Consider the following 18,036-nt stretch of genomic DNA (forward strand, 5'->3'; position numbering starts at 1 on the left):
TTGCTTGACCTCCCTTGGTCTCTGTCTCCTGTGTCCTGTCCGTGAATCTGTTGTAGTCAGGTCAAATGGCGTTTTTTTTTTAAGTCTCTTACTTTTGAGCGTGGATCAGATTGACTGTGCCGTTATAGTACCGTCGGCGTACGTGTGTGTGTCGTCACATCAGAAAAGAAGTACCCCGGTTGTAGGCAGGATTTTATAAGAATAGGCTTTTAACTGAAGAACTCGCAGTCCTCTTTATCATCATCCCGCTCACGCAGCAGTGCGGCGCTCACCCCGCATAGAGGTTTCCCCACTCTAATATGGCTTTCGTGAAAACATTCTGGCCTTTGACCTTGGATGATTTCATGGGTTTTGATTGTGAATGCCCACCATGTTAGTTGACCCACATGTCTCGAGGAGTGTGATGAAAAGCGACAGAGATGTCACATGTCCCGGTCTGCCTGGGAACATTCCACGCCAGAGGAGGCAGCACCGAGGATAGCCGAGATGTATTTGACATCTCACAATAGACAGTTGAAATAATGTAAACCCAAATATAGACTTGTTTCAGGGATAAAATAAAGTACAAACTCATCACAAGGTTGGGGATAAGAGGCGAAATAAGCTCTAAAGAATTCAGGAACCGTCAAAACAGATTTTGACAGTCCTTTCCCCCTCAGAAGCTCAAATGTGATTGGTAATTATGGATGTTTTGTTACACTGACCCAGACATGCACTGCCTGCTGGTACTGGAGGAAGAAGAGGATGTGTTTGGCCTTGTGGTGCACGCGCTGAAGATGTTCCCAGCCAGCGAGGAGGTGCAACTCCAGGGCTGTCGAGCCTTGCAGCTGCTTCTGGAGAGAGGTGAGTGGATGGGGGACGGGGGGCATCACAAATATCATACATGTCAGGTATTTATTTCACGTGCGGTGTGTTGTGAGTTGTCCCTTCGCGAAGAAGACAAGGAAAAAAATGGAAGGTCAGAAGTTTGGATGGAAGCGGCGTCTGGTGTCATTGGTTTCGTAGCAGCTTTGGCTCTTGTGGACTTTTGAAATGTCATCAGAGCAGGCCGGTCTCGTGCTGTAGACCGAGCACGATGACCAACGTGTTTTGAGCCAGTGGAAGCCATTGCAGATCCTCCCTGAGAGTGTAAAGACTTATTCCCTTTTTGTTGTCTCTGTCCGCAGTGAGCGATGAGCACCTGATGGAGTTTGTAGAGAACCAGGACCACATTGTGGTCATGGCGGGCCTGCAGAGGTTCCCCGACAGCCTGGAGCTGCTGCTGCAAACCACAAAAGTGCTGCTTCCGCTGGCCCGCCCTGGTGAGAATCAACAGAGTTCTTTTAACAGTCCTCACAATCCTCAGATCTGTCCCCGTGTCTGTTAATACTGATATTAAGTAAATTGCATGGATCAATAACTGACAAAAAGATGTAAACTATGAACAGTTTTCCTCAATACTTTATAAAGGCACCTTTTTATGAGCTAATACAGCTATGAGTCATTTGGGGAACTATGCCATATTCGTGTTTCACTCCTGGTTTCTGGGGGGATTTCCTGCTACTCTTTGTTGCAGATCCTCTCCACCTGTTGGGTTGTGTGGGGAACATTAACGCACAGACATCTCGAGGTCTCTCTAGAGATGTTCAGTGATGTTTTCAGTCGGGGCTCTTTCTGGGCCATCCAACAACATTTACTAAGGTGTTCCTATTCCATCACTGTGTTACATTGGCTGCATGCTTAGGGTCAGTGGAAGGTGAATCTTCAGCCAGTCTGAGGTCCTGATCTTACCAGAACAGGTTGTCTTGCAGGGTTTTACTGCGTTCATCTAACAAGCAGCTGCAAAGCAGCCCACAGGATGATACCGCCACCACCACGCTTCACTGTTGAGATGACCTCTGGCAGCTGATGAGCAGTGCCTGGTTTCCACCACGCACTCGCTAAGAAATGAGGCCAAAGAGTTCAGTCTTGGTGTCATTAGACAGGAGACTCTTGTTTCTCACAGTCTGGGAGTCTTAAGTGTTTCTATGTGGGCTTTCATGTGTCTCACTGAGGAGAAATTTCCATGAGGCCACTCTGCTATATAGCCTTGATTAGTGGTGGGCTGAAGTGATGGTTTCTTCCTCCCATCCACACGCAAGATTTCTGTAGATCTTTTGGTTCTTGGTTGTAGTTCTGTATCCGGTTCATATTAATTTTTTTCCAATTTGAGATTTATCAAATCTCTGGATTGGACCTCCATATCAGCTTCACCCCCTTCCCTGCATATTTTTGTTGTTTTTTTTTGGTAACATAGTCTCCTCCAAATTAAACCTGGAACCGTATAGAGTTATGTGTGTCACTGGGTGGTATGTTTTTGAGGCCAGGAGTCTAGGCAGCTGTTTGTAGAACACTTGGTGTTTTCATGGAATCCGTCCTGACTGTGACATACATACTGTATATTCTGGCGGGGTGGAATAAACACTCACTTGTTGTCCGTGCACGTGGTTGTGTAAGAGATAATAAAGTTCAAGATCTGATGTTGGTTTTTTTTTCTGTGAAGATTTATTTTTGCATGTTGGAACAAGAAATGCAATTATCAGAGTGCAGGAATGTCCCCATGTGTTATCGGGACTGTCTGGATAATACGTTTTTCTGGTGTTATTTGAAACAGCTCTCATTCAAGTTACTGCTTCACGATGACAGCCTGGCTTCCGCCTGCACACCAGCCGCAGGCGTCCATTCTGTAATATCGAGGATAAATATAGATTAGCTCCAGATGGTGTGCAACTGCTGCCGTGGCAACACAATCAATAATCGGGCCACCAAACAGCAATATTTTAGTTTGCTGCAAAATACGGCAGCCCTCACTGGTGCATTGTCTCCGCTCAGCTGACATCCACACAAAATGTCTGTAAAATCAAGCAATTTGGGAAATTTCTACACAAAAGTTTGTCTGTGTGTGGAGTGTCATATCTTTTATCTAATTCATTTCAATTATTCGATAATTTATGGACATGGCGGATGATGTGTTCTGTCAGAAATCAGATGGGATTATTGCCTCTGGCAGGAAGCCGCATTCTCATCACCCTTGGTTAAATTTGCCGGGCTACAGAGGAACTGAGGGGGGGTCCAGAAAAATTGAGGCACTAATACTGGAGTTTATTCTGATTCTGGAGTTTTTGAGCCAGTACCGCTATTGCTATAGGAAGTTGTAGACGAATAGATTGAGAGATGGGCATTTATAATATCATAACAGGATGGCATGGTGGGACAGTGGTTAACACTGTTGCCTCACAGGAAGTCCCTGTTTGAATATCAACAGGAGGCCTTTCCGTGTAGCATCTCAATCATCTTCCCATGTCTGCTTGGGTTTCCCCCGGGTTTTCCGTTTTCCTCCCACAGTCCAAAAATTAAATGAGATTCAATAGAGAATTTAAATGTGTGCGTGTAAGAGTGATTGGTGATTTGTCTCATATGTGTGGCCCTGGGTGAATCCCACCTCTCACCCAATGACAGCTGGCATAGGCTCCGACAGCCCTGCCACCCTGACTGCAAGATAATGAGTGATAATTCAAAAACAAATTAATAATGATAAATCTATTCATAGAGCACTTAACCATCAAATCGCTGTACAAGTGAGAAGAGATAAGAGTAGGACGCCTATAAATACACATTAAAATATATTTATTCAGCCTATCGTGTGGTGAGGGATGCGAAGGGATAAGAAGCATGCAATTAACCTACTGCATATTTTTGGAATGTGGGAGGAATCTGAACATCCGTTCAGTTTCAGGAAAATATCCGTCAGCTGTCAGGGAGTCCCCAGAAGGTGTCGCCTGCAACATAAAAAACATGGATGTCGAAATTGGTTAGAATACTGCTTGGTGGGCATTTTGGAGAAGGTTTTGTTTTTGTCACAAAATCAGATTTGTCAGGATGGAAATTAAAGGGTTGCTATTCGGGGACCAGCAGTGATCTCGCTCTTTTTAGAACGTGAATCAATAGATGTCAGGGTAGATACGTCCCATTGTGAACAGAAATGCATTGTGAACACAATGCAGACGAGGTGGATTTCTGATCAGCGAGAGGATTTCTTTGACGCTCCACGAGAAAACAGTCGGAAAAGTTGACGTGGCGACTTTTCCGTCATTAACATTTCTTTCCACTTCCAATCTCTATTTTTCACAGATGTTGGTTTCTGTCATGGTTATTGAGTGTTGGTGGTTGTGGGGATTTCTGCTTCCAAGCTATTTTTACAAATCACTGCTAGCTTTGTGAACTCCTTTCAGTGGTGGGTTGTTGTTGTTGTTGATTATTTTGATCATTCTCTTCTTACTTTCCAAAACACTGTCCTCCCAACGTTACATAAATCCAAAATTCTGTCAGAGGTACAGTCTAACAAACAGTCCCCTTACCATTTCCTCCTCTCTTCGTGACAACTACAAAACTCAGTTTGTGTTCCCCGTTCCACTCCAATTTGTTCCCGTTTGACCTTGATTTCCTGCGTCCCCCTCCCCAGGCAGCAATGTGGAAGTGCTGATGTCGGGAGGCACTCGCTGCTACTGCATGCTCATCGCCGCCATGGACGCCTACCCGGAAGTTGAGGAGTTGCAGGAGACTGCTTGCAGCCTCTTCAGGAGGTTCACATCAGGTGAGGCCCACATCCAAAAATATTTTTTTTACAGATATTTTCTCAGTTTGTGTGATTCTAGTTGTGTCTCGAGCTTCAATTTTATTTGTTTATTTTCTTCTTTTCTGTTACCGTAATTTCATCAAAATTTTGAGCCTCTGGCTGATTTTCAAGATAATTACTTTCTGCTTCATTAAGGTGATAAATAGATAGATAGATAGATTACACACTTTGTGAGAAGTTTGTTAAAATTAATTGCATTTAAATGTTTGACACAAGAAAAAACATTGAATGAATGAATATGCATGAGCTTAAACCTCGGCGTTGTGTTTTTCACACCAGACCAATAGATGATGCATCTGTCTCTCTCCATAATGAGCCATCTACTTCCCCTTCGTCCTCGCACAGCTGCGGGATTTGTTTTTACATTGTCTTTCTCCATGGTAGTTGGTAATTGTCATCAGCTGAATTGATCTGCAGCGCTTCCTGTAAGCCCTTATCTTCTACCACAGAGGAGAGATTGGTCTACAGTCCACAGCGATCCATCCCACCAGTGGAACGGATAATTTGTCCAACGTGGACTCGAACATTATCTTTTTGGATTTGACCCCTGACATGTGGTCGAGTGTTGAGTGGCGACGCTCTGCTGGCTTAGACTAATAATGCCGGTATTTTCCACTTCCAAACATTACCAACCTGCGCTAGCGCCAGCATGTTTCGCGTTGTGGGGCTAACAGAGGGTGAAGACGCTCCTGTGATTTGCAAACTCATAACCTGCATAAAGAGTAAAGAACAGCATTTCTGCCAAATCTTCCATCTAGAAGTTTCCTGTATTAAAGTTTCCCTTCAAACAGCGGCGTTGCATCTCCCTCATCATTTTTTTCTGTTACTAATTATGGTGCTCAAAATGAAAGCGTTAAGAGTCCGAGCCCCAATCCATTTATGAGTAAGTGTTTTAGTTCTATTTTCAATGTTGGGATTTTAGTTTGATCTGCTTCCTCACACCTTACAAAAATAAATTAATTTGTAGTGAAAGAAATTTACAGGCTTTTTGTTTTAATAATTATTTTTTGCTTGCATTTTTGCGTTCGTAGTTGAAGATCACATAGCGTGAACTTGTGTTGTCTCGCACGCACACACACACACACACGCACGCACACGCGTATACACAAAAAACAATAGACCTGCCAAGAGGGGCGTCAATACCGGAAAGACTGGAGAAAAAAAGAAAATCTGAAAACAAAAGAGGAAAGCCCATTCTTTTCAACACGACTTCTCCCAGCTTCCTCTGACTTACACCATTCTGATCCAATTCCCTTGTCATACCCAGTCATTTTTAAAATATCTGAGGCAAATTTACAGCAACCTGAGAAGTTATTGAAGGTTTTCACTGGGCATTGACTGAGCTGGGATTTAGAAGTCACTGAAAAAGGCCAGCAACAGCAGAGGGGGGTCAGGAAGGAGTGTGCTGTTTGAAGAAAAAATCACGCCTATCTTTCCAGGCACTGCTGTGAGGATTTATACTGGCATTGTTTGTCCCAGTGGATTGACCTGATTGAGACTGTTTTTGCGCAGAGAGCTACTACAACATCTTGGTGATGAATGGTGCCCAGAGGGTGATGCTGAGGGCCTGTCAGACTTTCCCTGACAACGCTGTGCTGCAGGCTGCTGCACTCTCCTGCCTAGCTGACCTCAGTGAGGACACAAGCACAAACACACACACACTATACTGTATTTCACCCAATACTATTTTGTAACAGAGTCAGTAGAATCATGGCTTGTCCTTTATATTTTCATTTTCATATTTTCATTTTCTACTTACACACACATCCCAGTGTAACACCAAAAAAACACAGGCGCAAAGATGAATGGCCTGTACATCTCTGATGAGCCAGTACATCTCTCTTAAGCAATATCAAGTCAAGGAGGATAGTGCCTTACCTAGGATTGATTCAAGATTCAAAAATTCAAAGGGATTATCATATGCACTGTCATGAAACGTGTTTGCATGTGCACTGAAATTCATATTTTGCTGTCCAAGTTGAAGCCAGAGAGGTAGAAAAAACAACAAAAAAAAATCAAATAAGATATTTGTTGAATCCGATGAAGTCGTCTAGTGCTACTTCCCTCTTGCAGCTGCAACAGTGGTGCAGAACAAAGCCGTAGCTGAACAGGGGCTCGAGGATGGGGAGGAAGAGGAGAACCGGGGCCGGGAAGAAGTGGAGGACATGGGTCTCGGCTGGATGGAGGACTGCTGCACGGCGCTGGACCTCCATGCTGCTGAACCAGCCGTCCAGGTCAGTCCCAACATCCGCTAGCAGATCGATTCGTGATCTGACGTGAAATCCAGGACTTAAACACCATAACCACCACAGGAAGCCGCCAGCTGGGCTATTCACAATCTGCTATTGCATGGCGCCGGAGGGAACCATTCAGAGGAGGACCAGGAGGAGAGGTGAGCGACCAAAATGCAAGCCACAACATATGGAATTGACAGTATTATCAGCTGATTTTGTTGAAAAAGGTTGGCATGTTAACAAACATTTACGCTCCCATTCCTCCACCCAGTCGATTTACTGTTTTTGTCTGTATATTTAAATGTCACACGAGTTTTCCCGGTGAGGGCTCAGCATGTTTGTGCGGTTGTCTCCAGGACTCCAGTTCACAGGCAGCTGATGGCTGCCATGCTGCTCCACTCCTCCTCCCCCAGAGTGTTCAATGCTGCTACCAGCGCCATCGCTATGCTCATCATGCACAACGGCGAGTCCCCAGCACCTCACACTGAAATACACACACACACACACCCTTGGACCCTTCCCGCCTCAAAGTTTGAGAATCCCCTGCTCGCTCACCTGCGCCTTAAATATTCCCCCTGCAGGTAAAATGCGATCCCTGCTGCTGTCCAGTGGCCTCCATGTCAACCTGGTGGAGATGATGAAGAGGCACTCTGCGTCGCCCGAGGTCTCGGCCAGCGCCTGCACACTGCTCAGCCTCCTCTTCCAGGGAAGGTGAGGCAGAATAGAGCTTGAAAAAGTCTATAATGAAATTATATATGAAACAATATAATGGAAAAAAAATCCCCTGCATCCACTCCACTTTGTGTTGTGTGAATGCTTTATTTTGATATAATCTGTATTTGTTTGACTAATATATTAGCATGCATTACAGTTAAACAACAAATACTGTACTGTTTAATCTGGGTTTTAGTTGTAATTTTTTTGTTGTTTAGTGGAATAATTGAGTTACATTTTTTCCTGTTATCTCTCTGAATCATAACAAAATACTTTCTATTTTCTATGCTGTCTTTACTTTTAAATTTGCATGTACAACAAAGTAGGATTTTTTTTTTTTTTTTTTTTTTAATTAAAACCACAACACAGTTGTCTGATGACACTTTCCATGTAGAGCAGGTCTGGACCACACAATAAAAAATAATTACAGAAACCCAACAGTCCCCCATAAGCAAGCACTTGACAAGAGCGGTGAGGAAATAGCTGCCAGAAATCCCTGGCTGTTCCCAGCTTAATGCAGGTGGCCTTCTGCCTCGACCAGCTGGTGTAGAGAAATAGGGAGAGAGACTAGGAGTAGGTTTGGAGGCAAAAATTATCTCATACTAATAATAACTGTAGCGCTAACATTTACGTGCTAATGGCAGACAGGCACCCTCCGGGAACCTTTGAGATAAGGGTGCCCAGGGACTTGGGAGAAGATAAGTTTACAATGTGCATTGATGAAAGGACATGATTGAAGGGTGGGAGGACTGAGAGAAGAATAGTTGAGGGAGATTGCCAAAAGTAAAATCCGATTGAATAGATTTTTTTTTTGCCTTTGAAGGCCAGATAACTTATTTTCCCAGGGCAAATAAAAGCATTGAGTAGTGAATGAACAGATGGGACACTGGATTTATCTTGATGTCTCTTGTAAAACAATGTTCTGCATTATTATGATATAACACAAAGACCATCATTGGCTTCACATTCCTGTCTACTGGAAACTCACTAAGATGCCTCGTGTCTTGGCAGGACGGCCAGCCTGGACGAACTAAACATGGCCATGAGTCAGATCCTCAGTGCCATGAAGATCCACAACTTCCAGCTGGAGGTGCAGCAGGAGGCGCTGCAGGCCAGCCTGGTCTTCCTCTGTCCAGGTGGGCTCCGAAGACTGCCATGGTTCTCCATCTTAAGTTACTCACATCCTTTTTTGGCGGTAAAGTTCAGATGATAAAGATGGTCCAATTCGGGTTTGCTGCTCGCCAATTTGCAGTCGCCATGACCAGAGCTTGGCCGTAACTCAAGAATTCGCATGCTTGTTTGGGCAAACATTCATGGCAAATAGTATGCAATGATGAGGAGATGTCACTTGGCCTCGGAAGTCAAGTTCAGCGTGGCATCACTAGGTCACTGTTTAATTTTTCTAATGGGTCTGTTTAAATTGGTTGGTTATAACGGTGATACCCGCAAATGCTTGACATTCATATTTCTTCACCTCTGTATTCTTTTTTATCACAAGTACTATTAGTAGTCATGTAATGGTCTACTTTTTATAATTGTCTTGCACAACCCACATATCCACCCAGATCCCGAGGTGGAATCTCGAGGGTCTAGCACTGCAGCGGAGATTCTCCTCACCTTAGATCTGTGGTTGACCTACATTCTCCTCCACATGAGCGAGCTATCTCTGTCCTTGTGTCAGAGCCCATTGTTGGCCATACAAATTCACGATGAAGTCGTGCAGCACACTCCGCCGTGTGTGTGTGTGTGTGTGTGTGTGTGTGTGTGTGTGTGTGTTGACTTCTCAATCCATAATTTCCATTCGAATGAAAAAAAAAAGAAAAAAGATGATCATATAAGAATATCATGAACTTGATTAAGAACCGTGCTTGCCATGAAAACAACGTTAATAATCATCATCAAGAACAAGTGTTCCCATAGAGGACAACAGCCTTACTGTCAGAAGTATTTTCAACACCATAAATTCCACAATTGGTACTTGTTTATATATTCATAAAGTACCTTTCAATTTTTTTATTGGAAGGAAGTGTGAGTAAAACAGTCAAATCCAAGATATTGAATTGTTTCAAAAGTGACTATGGATACTTGTGAACGTCCCCCCGTGCTTCAGTCGGTGATTAGTGGAGAGCACGCCGGCGGGTGCTGCTGGGGGGAACACTCAAAGTACATGTAGTATTTCAAGTGAGTACAAAGGCATGACTGTCCTGCTCAGTGTGTGAATATCCTGGCAAATCCAACGCCACAGCATGAATGGGGCGTTGAATGGGGGGTGAATGGGGGATGTCTTGTCCATGCTCAAAATGTAATTACCAAAGTGATGCAGTTACCCCATCCATGCTTTTTAGGCCCCCTAAGTTTGTTTCCGCTTTTGTCTTGCGTTTCAATCCCCAGACAGAAGCCTGCGGGAGCACGGCATCTCAGTCGGAGACCCCGACATGGCCGACGTGTCGCTGAAGGTCCTGAAGAACCAGTGCGTGGTGGAAGGAGCTCACACCGTCTACCTGGAAGCTCTGAACAGGGTGCGCGTCTGGCCTGACATACCTTTAAAAAAAAAAAATGTCAAAACACATGTAAACCTTCGAGTGGGCTGTTTAATCAAGATGGTGTCTGATAGATCAGGGTAGAAGAATACAATGGAGAAGAAGACGCTTTACAAAAACTGAATGTTGTATGTCTCTATATGACGTGAATGAGAGTGAATGGTTGTATAGGTAAAGATACCTTCATTAATACATACAGCACAAGATCAGTGAAATTTGACTACTGCATATACCCCATCATGGATGAACCATGAGCAGAAGGCAGTTAATGAGTAGCATTTCGGGGTCCAGTGTCTCGCTCAATACTTCAACTGGCTAGAAGGTGCATGACAATAAAACCAGAAATGTTCATTTCAAGGACAACCGGTCTAACCCCCTGAGCCACACCGCCCCCTGTATGTCTCCATATAATGTGTGAATGAAGGAGATTTTATGTCTTTTTCACGTTTGAATGGAGTGAATGCCTGTTTGTCTCCATAGGATGTGTGAATGAGTGAGTGAATGATATTTGACATTTTCATGAAATAGTGAGCAGTTGTATGTCTATGTGAATGAAGGAGTGAGTGGTTCTGCGTCTATGTATGACGTGAATGAGAGGTTTAATGGTTATCACTGTTCCCTCTAAGCCGCACGCGGCTTTTTGAATCACGCACTGCTCCGGCATTCTCCGAGTACAACAAAGCTGAACTGTAAATAAATTAAACACATTTATTTTATTTACAATTCAGTTTGGATTTTATTTTGCAATAGATTTGCTGTGCGCAGAGAACGCTGGAGCAGTGCGTGATTGCGCAAACGCGCAGCGAAGAGGGAACAGTGATGGTTATATGTCTCCATTTGATGTTTAACTGAGATAGCAAATGATTTTGTCTCTGTATCTGGCCTCTGCGATTGACACGTCAAACCGCACCTTTCACTTCATTATCACTTGGGATTGGCTCTCGCCCCCCCTCCTCCCCATGGTCCTGGTTGCAGGATAAGCAGTAGAGAATTGTTAAAATAAACTTTTAAAGAATCGGCATACACACCCGCCAGCTCTAAGCATTGTACATTTAGAAAAAATATTATTGGAAAAAAAAATGCTGGGATTATCTTGAAGAGAACAAGAAGAGACAGGTCTTTCGGCCTCCTTCATGTCATGAATTAACCACTTCATCTGTTTAGCGCTAACACTGGTTGGATGTAAAAACATTTCTTAGAGTGCGCCAGCTGACTTTGTATAAATGACTCATTTCACTTTTTTTTTTTTTCAGCACCATGAGGTTTTTATTTTATTGTTCCTCTCCCCCCTCCCGTTTGAATAGTTAGATAAACTGTCCAAAACAAAAACACACATGGAAAGACGACAGCTACAATTTTTAACCGCAGAGAGAATAACATCTTAGCTAGAAGCCACAGATCCTATAATTTCAAGAATTCTGTTTCCATTAGTTTTTTTTTTTTTATGACCTTCATTCACCGCCTGTGTCCGTCTGCAGTTCATCAGCTGCCCGAGGATCCAGAGGAGCGGCCTGAAGGTCCTCTCCTCTCTGGCCGACTGCTCTGGGGCTGTGGACCTGCTCTGCCAGCAAGGGGCGATAGACACTGTATTGCACACACTACAAATGTTCCCACGGGAGCAGGGTAAGCTAAGTACCAAACTCTTCTGTTTCTGTGAAAATCAACTTTCAGTCAGCAGTGACTGGGCCGTCGCCACCGGGCCTAGGATTGCCCCCATAGATGAGCTTGGTTTCTCCAAATCCAAGCCCTTGAGTAATTGGTGGGGCAATGAACATATGAATGAAAAACGAGCTGCTCTATAACAACAACTTCTTCTTTTTGGTCTTCTGGCATTTTATATATTTTCTTTATCACAGGTTCCACAGTTTTATATTTTCCCTTAAGCTGCACAAGGCAATACTTGTGATAATGGTGGGAGGAGCGAGAGACAGAGGAATGTGATGACATGAAACTGGCCAGAAGTTAAGTTGTTTAGACATTGTAGAAGATTTCATTCATTCATCCATTATGCTATCCCGCTAAGCCTGCACTTGAGAGGGCAAGGGGTGCTGGATCCTAGCCCAGCTGTCATAGGGTGAGAGGTGGGTCACATCCTGGACTGGTCAATCAGAGGGCCACATATAGAGCAAGAAAACATTCACTCATTCATTCAAACATCATATGGAGACATACTGCCATTCACCTTGGGCAATTCAGGGTCTCCAAGGAACATTTTTTAACTGTGAAGGAAACCAGAGAACCTTGAAAAAAAGGAAGCAGACACAGAGATAACATGGAGACGCCACACAGAAAGGGTTTCCTGTAAAATCCAACCAGGGACTCGCTTACTGTGCAGCGTGAGCGTGAACGACTGAGTCACTGTTACAGCCCCACCTACTGGCCGGGTGGCGGTACTGCCTAAATGATGCCTAAATGATGCCATAATTCTGCGAATGAGTGACGAAAATCCACCTTTTAGAATCAGTTCTTATTTGACTCTGAATCCTGAGGCCAAAACTCAGAATTGGTCTCCATTTATCCATTGTATGAAGGAAACAAAATAAATTTTGTTTGTTAGCAATTTTGTACACATCCATGTTAAGACAACCAAGCAACACATCACTTCATACAGAATAGTTGATCGTTACTAGTTGCTGTTTCTGAGGAAAATAGAATGCATGGATTTAGTTGACATACATGTTTTACCAGGTGGGTTATTTAAATTCTTGTCCTCCGGGGGAAATTATGATAAACCATGTCAAAATTCAGGAGCCTGTTGACACGACAGACCCTTGAAGATGTGCAATCAGGGAGATCATCAGTTCCACCCTCCCCCCGTTTCCACCTGTGCTTTAGAAGCCTCTCAGAAAACGTCCTCATTCTTTCAACAGAATTTGTAAAGATTTTCTGGGATCAGGTCTGGTCAATGTTTGTGTGTCAAAATATGTTGTCTGAAAGTTTGGACAATTCATGAATATTTGGCCTCTAAGGAACGACGAGTTATGAAAGATGATGTGTCTAGATGCAGCTACATAATAGCAGTGGAGTCTTATTGCATAAAGAGACCTTTCTGTAATAAATCCAGGACGTGATATTGCAAGAGAATACAGAATAAAAGACGCCTGTATCCTGAAAATACCCAACGTCCTCTCTCTTTAAATTGAAAAATTCAAACTGAAGACATTATTTCATTAATTTCAGGCTCCTCACTCTCCCTATTTGTCCTCCAGAAATACACTACTGGGGCCTTACCCTGCTCAGCCACCTTGTGTCCAAGAAGAAGCTCTCCAGAATGATAGTGCCCGTGCTGGCCTCTGTCCTGGTCGCCTCGCTTGTCCAGTACAGAGAGGATGCAGAGATGCTTCTCAAGGTAACTGCAACATTTCCAAAGAGGAGCAGCCTTTCAATGTCAAAAGGAAAATGTCAACACAGACCTTCGAACCAAAACGGCTTTCTTGCTGAACCTGAAGTGGTTACTGTCCTGGTGTGTGTGTGTGTTTGTGTGTGTGTGTCCTGCAGTGTTTCCAGGTGGCTCTGAGGATGCTGGACGCTTGCTCGGGAGCAGCCGCCGAGCTGCAGAAGGAAGACTTTGACCGGCAGATTTTCCAGCACCTTAGGGAGGAAATGCCGGACCAGAGCAAAAACCCGGTGAGTGGGATTGTAGTGGAAGGGTGGGGGTTATTAGTGTCATCAAAACTGGGCCGTTATTTTTTTATTAAACACTCACAGCGCACATAAAAATAGCCCATTTCCAGGCTGAATTTCATTATTGGATATTAGTTTATCCTCATCCTTTTCCGAATAGGAAGATGCAGCGCTCACTTCAGTGTCCAGAACCATTAAAAAGCCCCCTGACAGAAGTTTGACTGATATAGATTTATGGCTGTTAGAACTGCTAACTGCTACTAAGCGTTCAGTTCTGTCTGACCATAAAATGTGCGTTTGGGATTTTGTATTTATATGGAAGTGTAAATTTGAGTTTACAAGTTCTCCCACGCCCCGTGTCTGCGTGTGTTTCCTCCGGGTTCTCCACTTTCCTTTCATGTCCAAAAACCCTTAAACAACGGTTTGTTTTATTTCTTCAGAGGAACAAAATGGCTGATTTCTTGGCATTTTTAAACCAGCAGGCATCATCATCATAGAGTTGTCTTTTGAGTTTAGTTGTTTGTTTTTTTTCACAGAAAAGCCAGGAACAACTGATTCAGGAATTAAAACAGTTGAGTGACAATACAAAGGGTCATGTTGACATGACTCAGAGGCAGATATTGATTTGTGGTAAGGCAGATCTTTCGGCCCTTTAATTCACAGCCAGATGTAAAAAAAAAAAAGAAAAGATAGCGATCCAAGTGCAGCTGTGTATGAAAACCCTGGGGTCCGTCGCCCTCTGCTTTCCCATCACCAGACTGTAAACACCGTCGGCACCCTTGAAAATTCAATCATCCAATCATATTTTATTGCCTCCCTTCCTCAATTTGCAGCCATAAATGTAATTTCTGCTTTGGGAATTGTTGTGTTATCAGTTCTCCCCCTCTGTCACACATGCATGCCGTTTCATCGCCCGCAGAGGAGTGTCACGCACAAAGGGGGCCATACAGGAGCACACACACTACACACACTCTGTTGAGATTCTCCTCTTACCTTCTTGAAGATTTTTTTCCCTGAAAGGCCAAGCGGGAGGGGTGCTTCCAGGACAATCTAATAAACTGACTTAACTAGACCATCTTTCCGGCTTCCCTCCTCTTCTTCCTCTCAGTTGCGCAAGTCTCTGTGCCTGGCCCTTTCCAAAATGTGGTGCGACCCAGAGCTCCACTACAGCATGCTGGAGAAGGCCTGCGAGGATGGCGACACGGCAATGGCCGAGTGCCTGATCGAGCTCGGTGCCGATATCAACAAGAAGACCAAGACGGAGTCTCTCATCTGCCAGGTCGGGGGGAAGGGAAAGGGAGGGGGGAATTAATTGAAGAACACACGTCAGCTTCATGGCTGATGCGATGCCCAAACAGCTAAACCACTCAAATATCTTAAACCAGAGTTGAAGGTGCTGAGAACCTGTAATGAAAGACAGAAAAATACAATTTACAAATGGGAAAAGTAACGAATCGGTGCGCCGATTTTCAGTGTTGTCAGGCTAGACCACAGAGCATTGCCTTGGAGCTTGCTTGGACCTTTAACCTTTGACCAATAGCCTCTAATCAGTCCATCTCTGAATCGAATTGAACATTTCTTCCGGTTCAAATGCAATTACGCAATTGAGCCCTGTGGAGATGCTGCATTGACAGGCATGAGATTGAGCTGACGCCACTGGGTTCCGGACCTTTGACCCTCAAATATACCAAGAAAGAATTGTGATGCTCGAATGTCGTTCCAGGATCTAGCCCAATCCTGGGGAAACTTTTAGCTTTGCATTCCCATGGCCTGTCAGATGGGTTGAAGTGGTTTCATATCCATAAATTTATACCCTGCCATTTTTTCTTTTCTTATTTTGGCTAAAATGCTTCTGTATATGCTCTGCGGCGCAGCAGGCCAGAAAAGCTCGGACCACTTCATCGCTCCATTACTTGCTTATCCTTTTCATTTTACTGCAAGCCACAAGAGAACAGCTGAACAGTGTCCACAATAGTTTTAAAAAAAATTGCACTCTTGTCCACAAGAAGTATTTGGTAATGGGCATAGCCTATGAGTTCCGCCAATTGAATGGTTCATTAAAAAGTGAAAAATGCACTTACGAGATCTCCTGGGCCAGAATAAATGTCACCCCAAGGGGAACCTCCTCACCTGCACATCCCGCTGGGGCGAGTCCAGCTGAATGTGCAGATGAGGAGGTTCTGGTGCCGAGCCAAAGGGGCGCGGTCATTTTATACCATCGCCTCAACGGTCGGGTTTACTTCCTACTAAGGACTTGTTTTACACACTCTTGGAAGTGAGCAAGTTGGGGTGCTGGGCTGCGCCCTGGACTGAGTCACGGGGTGTGTGATTGATTACACGCGGCCAGTGTCAGTAAAGAAAATGCAGAGTTGGGCCTGCCTTTGTTGTCAAGTGATGCGTTCCCGTGGGGGAATTTTAACAGTTCCAGTGGAACCTTAAAAAGACCCTACCTCGGAGATGAAGCTTTTTGGTTCTAGGGACTGAGGTCCATGGTCCCTGGTTACTATTGTGTCTGAATGTATCAAGAAATGGCCTTGTTCCTGAAAAGTTTCCATAGTGCTGAAGTGGCTGTAATCAGATGAGCATAACAAGGAGGAGACTACAGATGTGGTCATAGGCCTGGCCCCAGCATCGATGAACCTCATGTGCATCACTTCCCTGCACAGACTTTAAAATGCCCTACGCCCAATGGGGCATCTGTGCTCCTCTTCCAGGTGTGTGAGAAAGGAGGTCCTCTGCAGCTGGTGGAGCTCCTGCTCAGCCACTGCACACAGGAGCAGCACCTCCGCAGGGCCCTTGCAGTGAGTGTGAAACGGGGTGACAGCCTCGTCGTCATCCAGCTGCTGGGTCGGCTGGGCCTGGACCTCAACAACAACGCCCTCTGCCTGGGGGGGTTCAGGCTGGGCCGCCTGGAGTCGTCCTGGCTCAGCCCTCTGCTGGCTAAGAGGGGCAAAGCAAACAGTTTGTGTCACACCAACTGTGAGGAAGGACTTCTGCCTTTTCCTTTTTCATTTTCTGCAAAGACTGCTGGGGTCTCACTCTCTATACCCATATTTCTCTGCCTCCAAGGTAAAGGCCTAAATCTGGCGAAGTATATCCAGTCGTTCCAGAGAAGCAAGAACGCCGGCAGCCCCTCCAGGCCTCTTGTCGACCCCTGTCTGACTTCCGGCTACATCTCTGACGAAAGCGACGACTCCAGCTTCAGCTTCGTCTCCATGGACGACGGTCTGTTCATGGAGGACATGGAGAGTGACGGTAAAGGCACTTCCTGGATGCATGACGGGAGAATATCCATTCTGAAGGATAAGTGTCAATTTTTAAAGTGTTGAGTTTGTCTCCAGATTTGCTTATATGACATTCATATCCAACGTTGTAGAAATCTGTTACAGCATCACTCATCCACCTTTACTGTGATATCAGCCTCACTGAGCACCACTGCTTTTCCCTCTGGCTCCCTCTGGTAGTGTGCAGGGGAATCACATTCAATAGATTTTCAAACAATCATCAATAAAGTATAGTGAGAATGTTAAAACTGTCTATACATACAGGTTTAATATTGCCGCCCATAATAACGATAATGCACTTCTTTTAAATAATACTGTAGTCTCATTATTGAACTGTAGCTCCAGCTAAATACTTTGGAGCACTACCCTTTGATTTTTCTGAGATGGGTAACTCCTATCAAAATTAATTGAATTAAGTTTAATTCATTAGTTTATTTTAGTTCAATTTTTAAGGGGATTTTTAGGTCATCCAATCCTCATTCCAGGTTTTTCATCTGTATTTTAGGTAATTTCTTAATGATTTTAGGTGATGCATGACCTGGATTTTTTGTAAAGGGTGAAAACTGACTAACATCTCCTCAAGTAGAAAACTATTGTTGTAAAGTAGTATTTTAAAGACAATCCAAACTGCGACATCACAGGTGGATAGTAGTGGATATATATCAATATCAGAATATGAATCGGAAATTCTTTATTGATCCTGGCATAAATTATAGATCCTAGCATAGAAAGAAATAAAAATAAATGAAATAAGCTGAGATAAACAGAAATAAGTATCTAAATATAGTTAAGAAAATTTAAGTGGTGTCAGCGTTTAAGAGAAAAATACAACTAGATGGATAATGAGATGAGATATATAATGGCAATCTTAATATGGAATGATCTGCATCTTTCTGACTTGATAAAAACCTAGCATTAAACCTTTTCCGGCAAAGTCAACACGAAGCCTACTTGGTGAAGATTCTATGTTTTTATTTATTTTTCAT

The 18,036-nt window shown here is 44.0% G+C and overlaps 1 protein-coding gene across 1 annotated transcript in view; it reads left to right on the top strand.

The window, feature by feature from the left end:
* The window catches only part of lrrk2 (leucine-rich repeat kinase 2), a 38,733-nt gene that overhangs the window by 6,175 nt on the left and 14,522 nt on the right, over nt 1-18,036 (top strand). Inside the window, exons 5-20 of the mRNA XM_086149242.1 lie at nt 709-843; nt 1,167-1,301; nt 4,481-4,612; nt 6,167-6,286; nt 6,728-6,888; nt 6,967-7,046; nt 7,245-7,351; nt 7,470-7,599; nt 8,614-8,738; nt 9,994-10,121; nt 11,621-11,765; nt 13,352-13,491; nt 13,641-13,769; nt 14,875-15,045; nt 16,481-16,745; nt 16,836-17,021. Coding sequence (XP_086005368.1) covers nt 709-843; nt 1,167-1,301; nt 4,481-4,612; nt 6,167-6,286; nt 6,728-6,888; nt 6,967-7,046; nt 7,245-7,351; nt 7,470-7,599; nt 8,614-8,738; nt 9,994-10,121; nt 11,621-11,765; nt 13,352-13,491; nt 13,641-13,769; nt 14,875-15,045; nt 16,481-16,745; nt 16,836-17,021 — 2,289 coding nt within the window. The remainder of the gene's footprint in view (nt 1-708; nt 844-1,166; nt 1,302-4,480; nt 4,613-6,166; nt 6,287-6,727; nt 6,889-6,966; nt 7,047-7,244; nt 7,352-7,469; nt 7,600-8,613; nt 8,739-9,993; nt 10,122-11,620; nt 11,766-13,351; nt 13,492-13,640; nt 13,770-14,874; nt 15,046-16,480; nt 16,746-16,835; nt 17,022-18,036) is intronic.

Source organism: Fistularia commersonii, chromosome 7 (genome assembly GCF_037954325.1).
Source record: "Fistularia commersonii isolate RoL2024-O1a breed Wild chromosome 7, RoL_Fcom_v1.0, whole genome shotgun sequence".
Taxonomy (NCBI): Eukaryota; Metazoa; Chordata; class Actinopteri; order Syngnathiformes; family Fistulariidae; genus Fistularia; species Fistularia commersonii.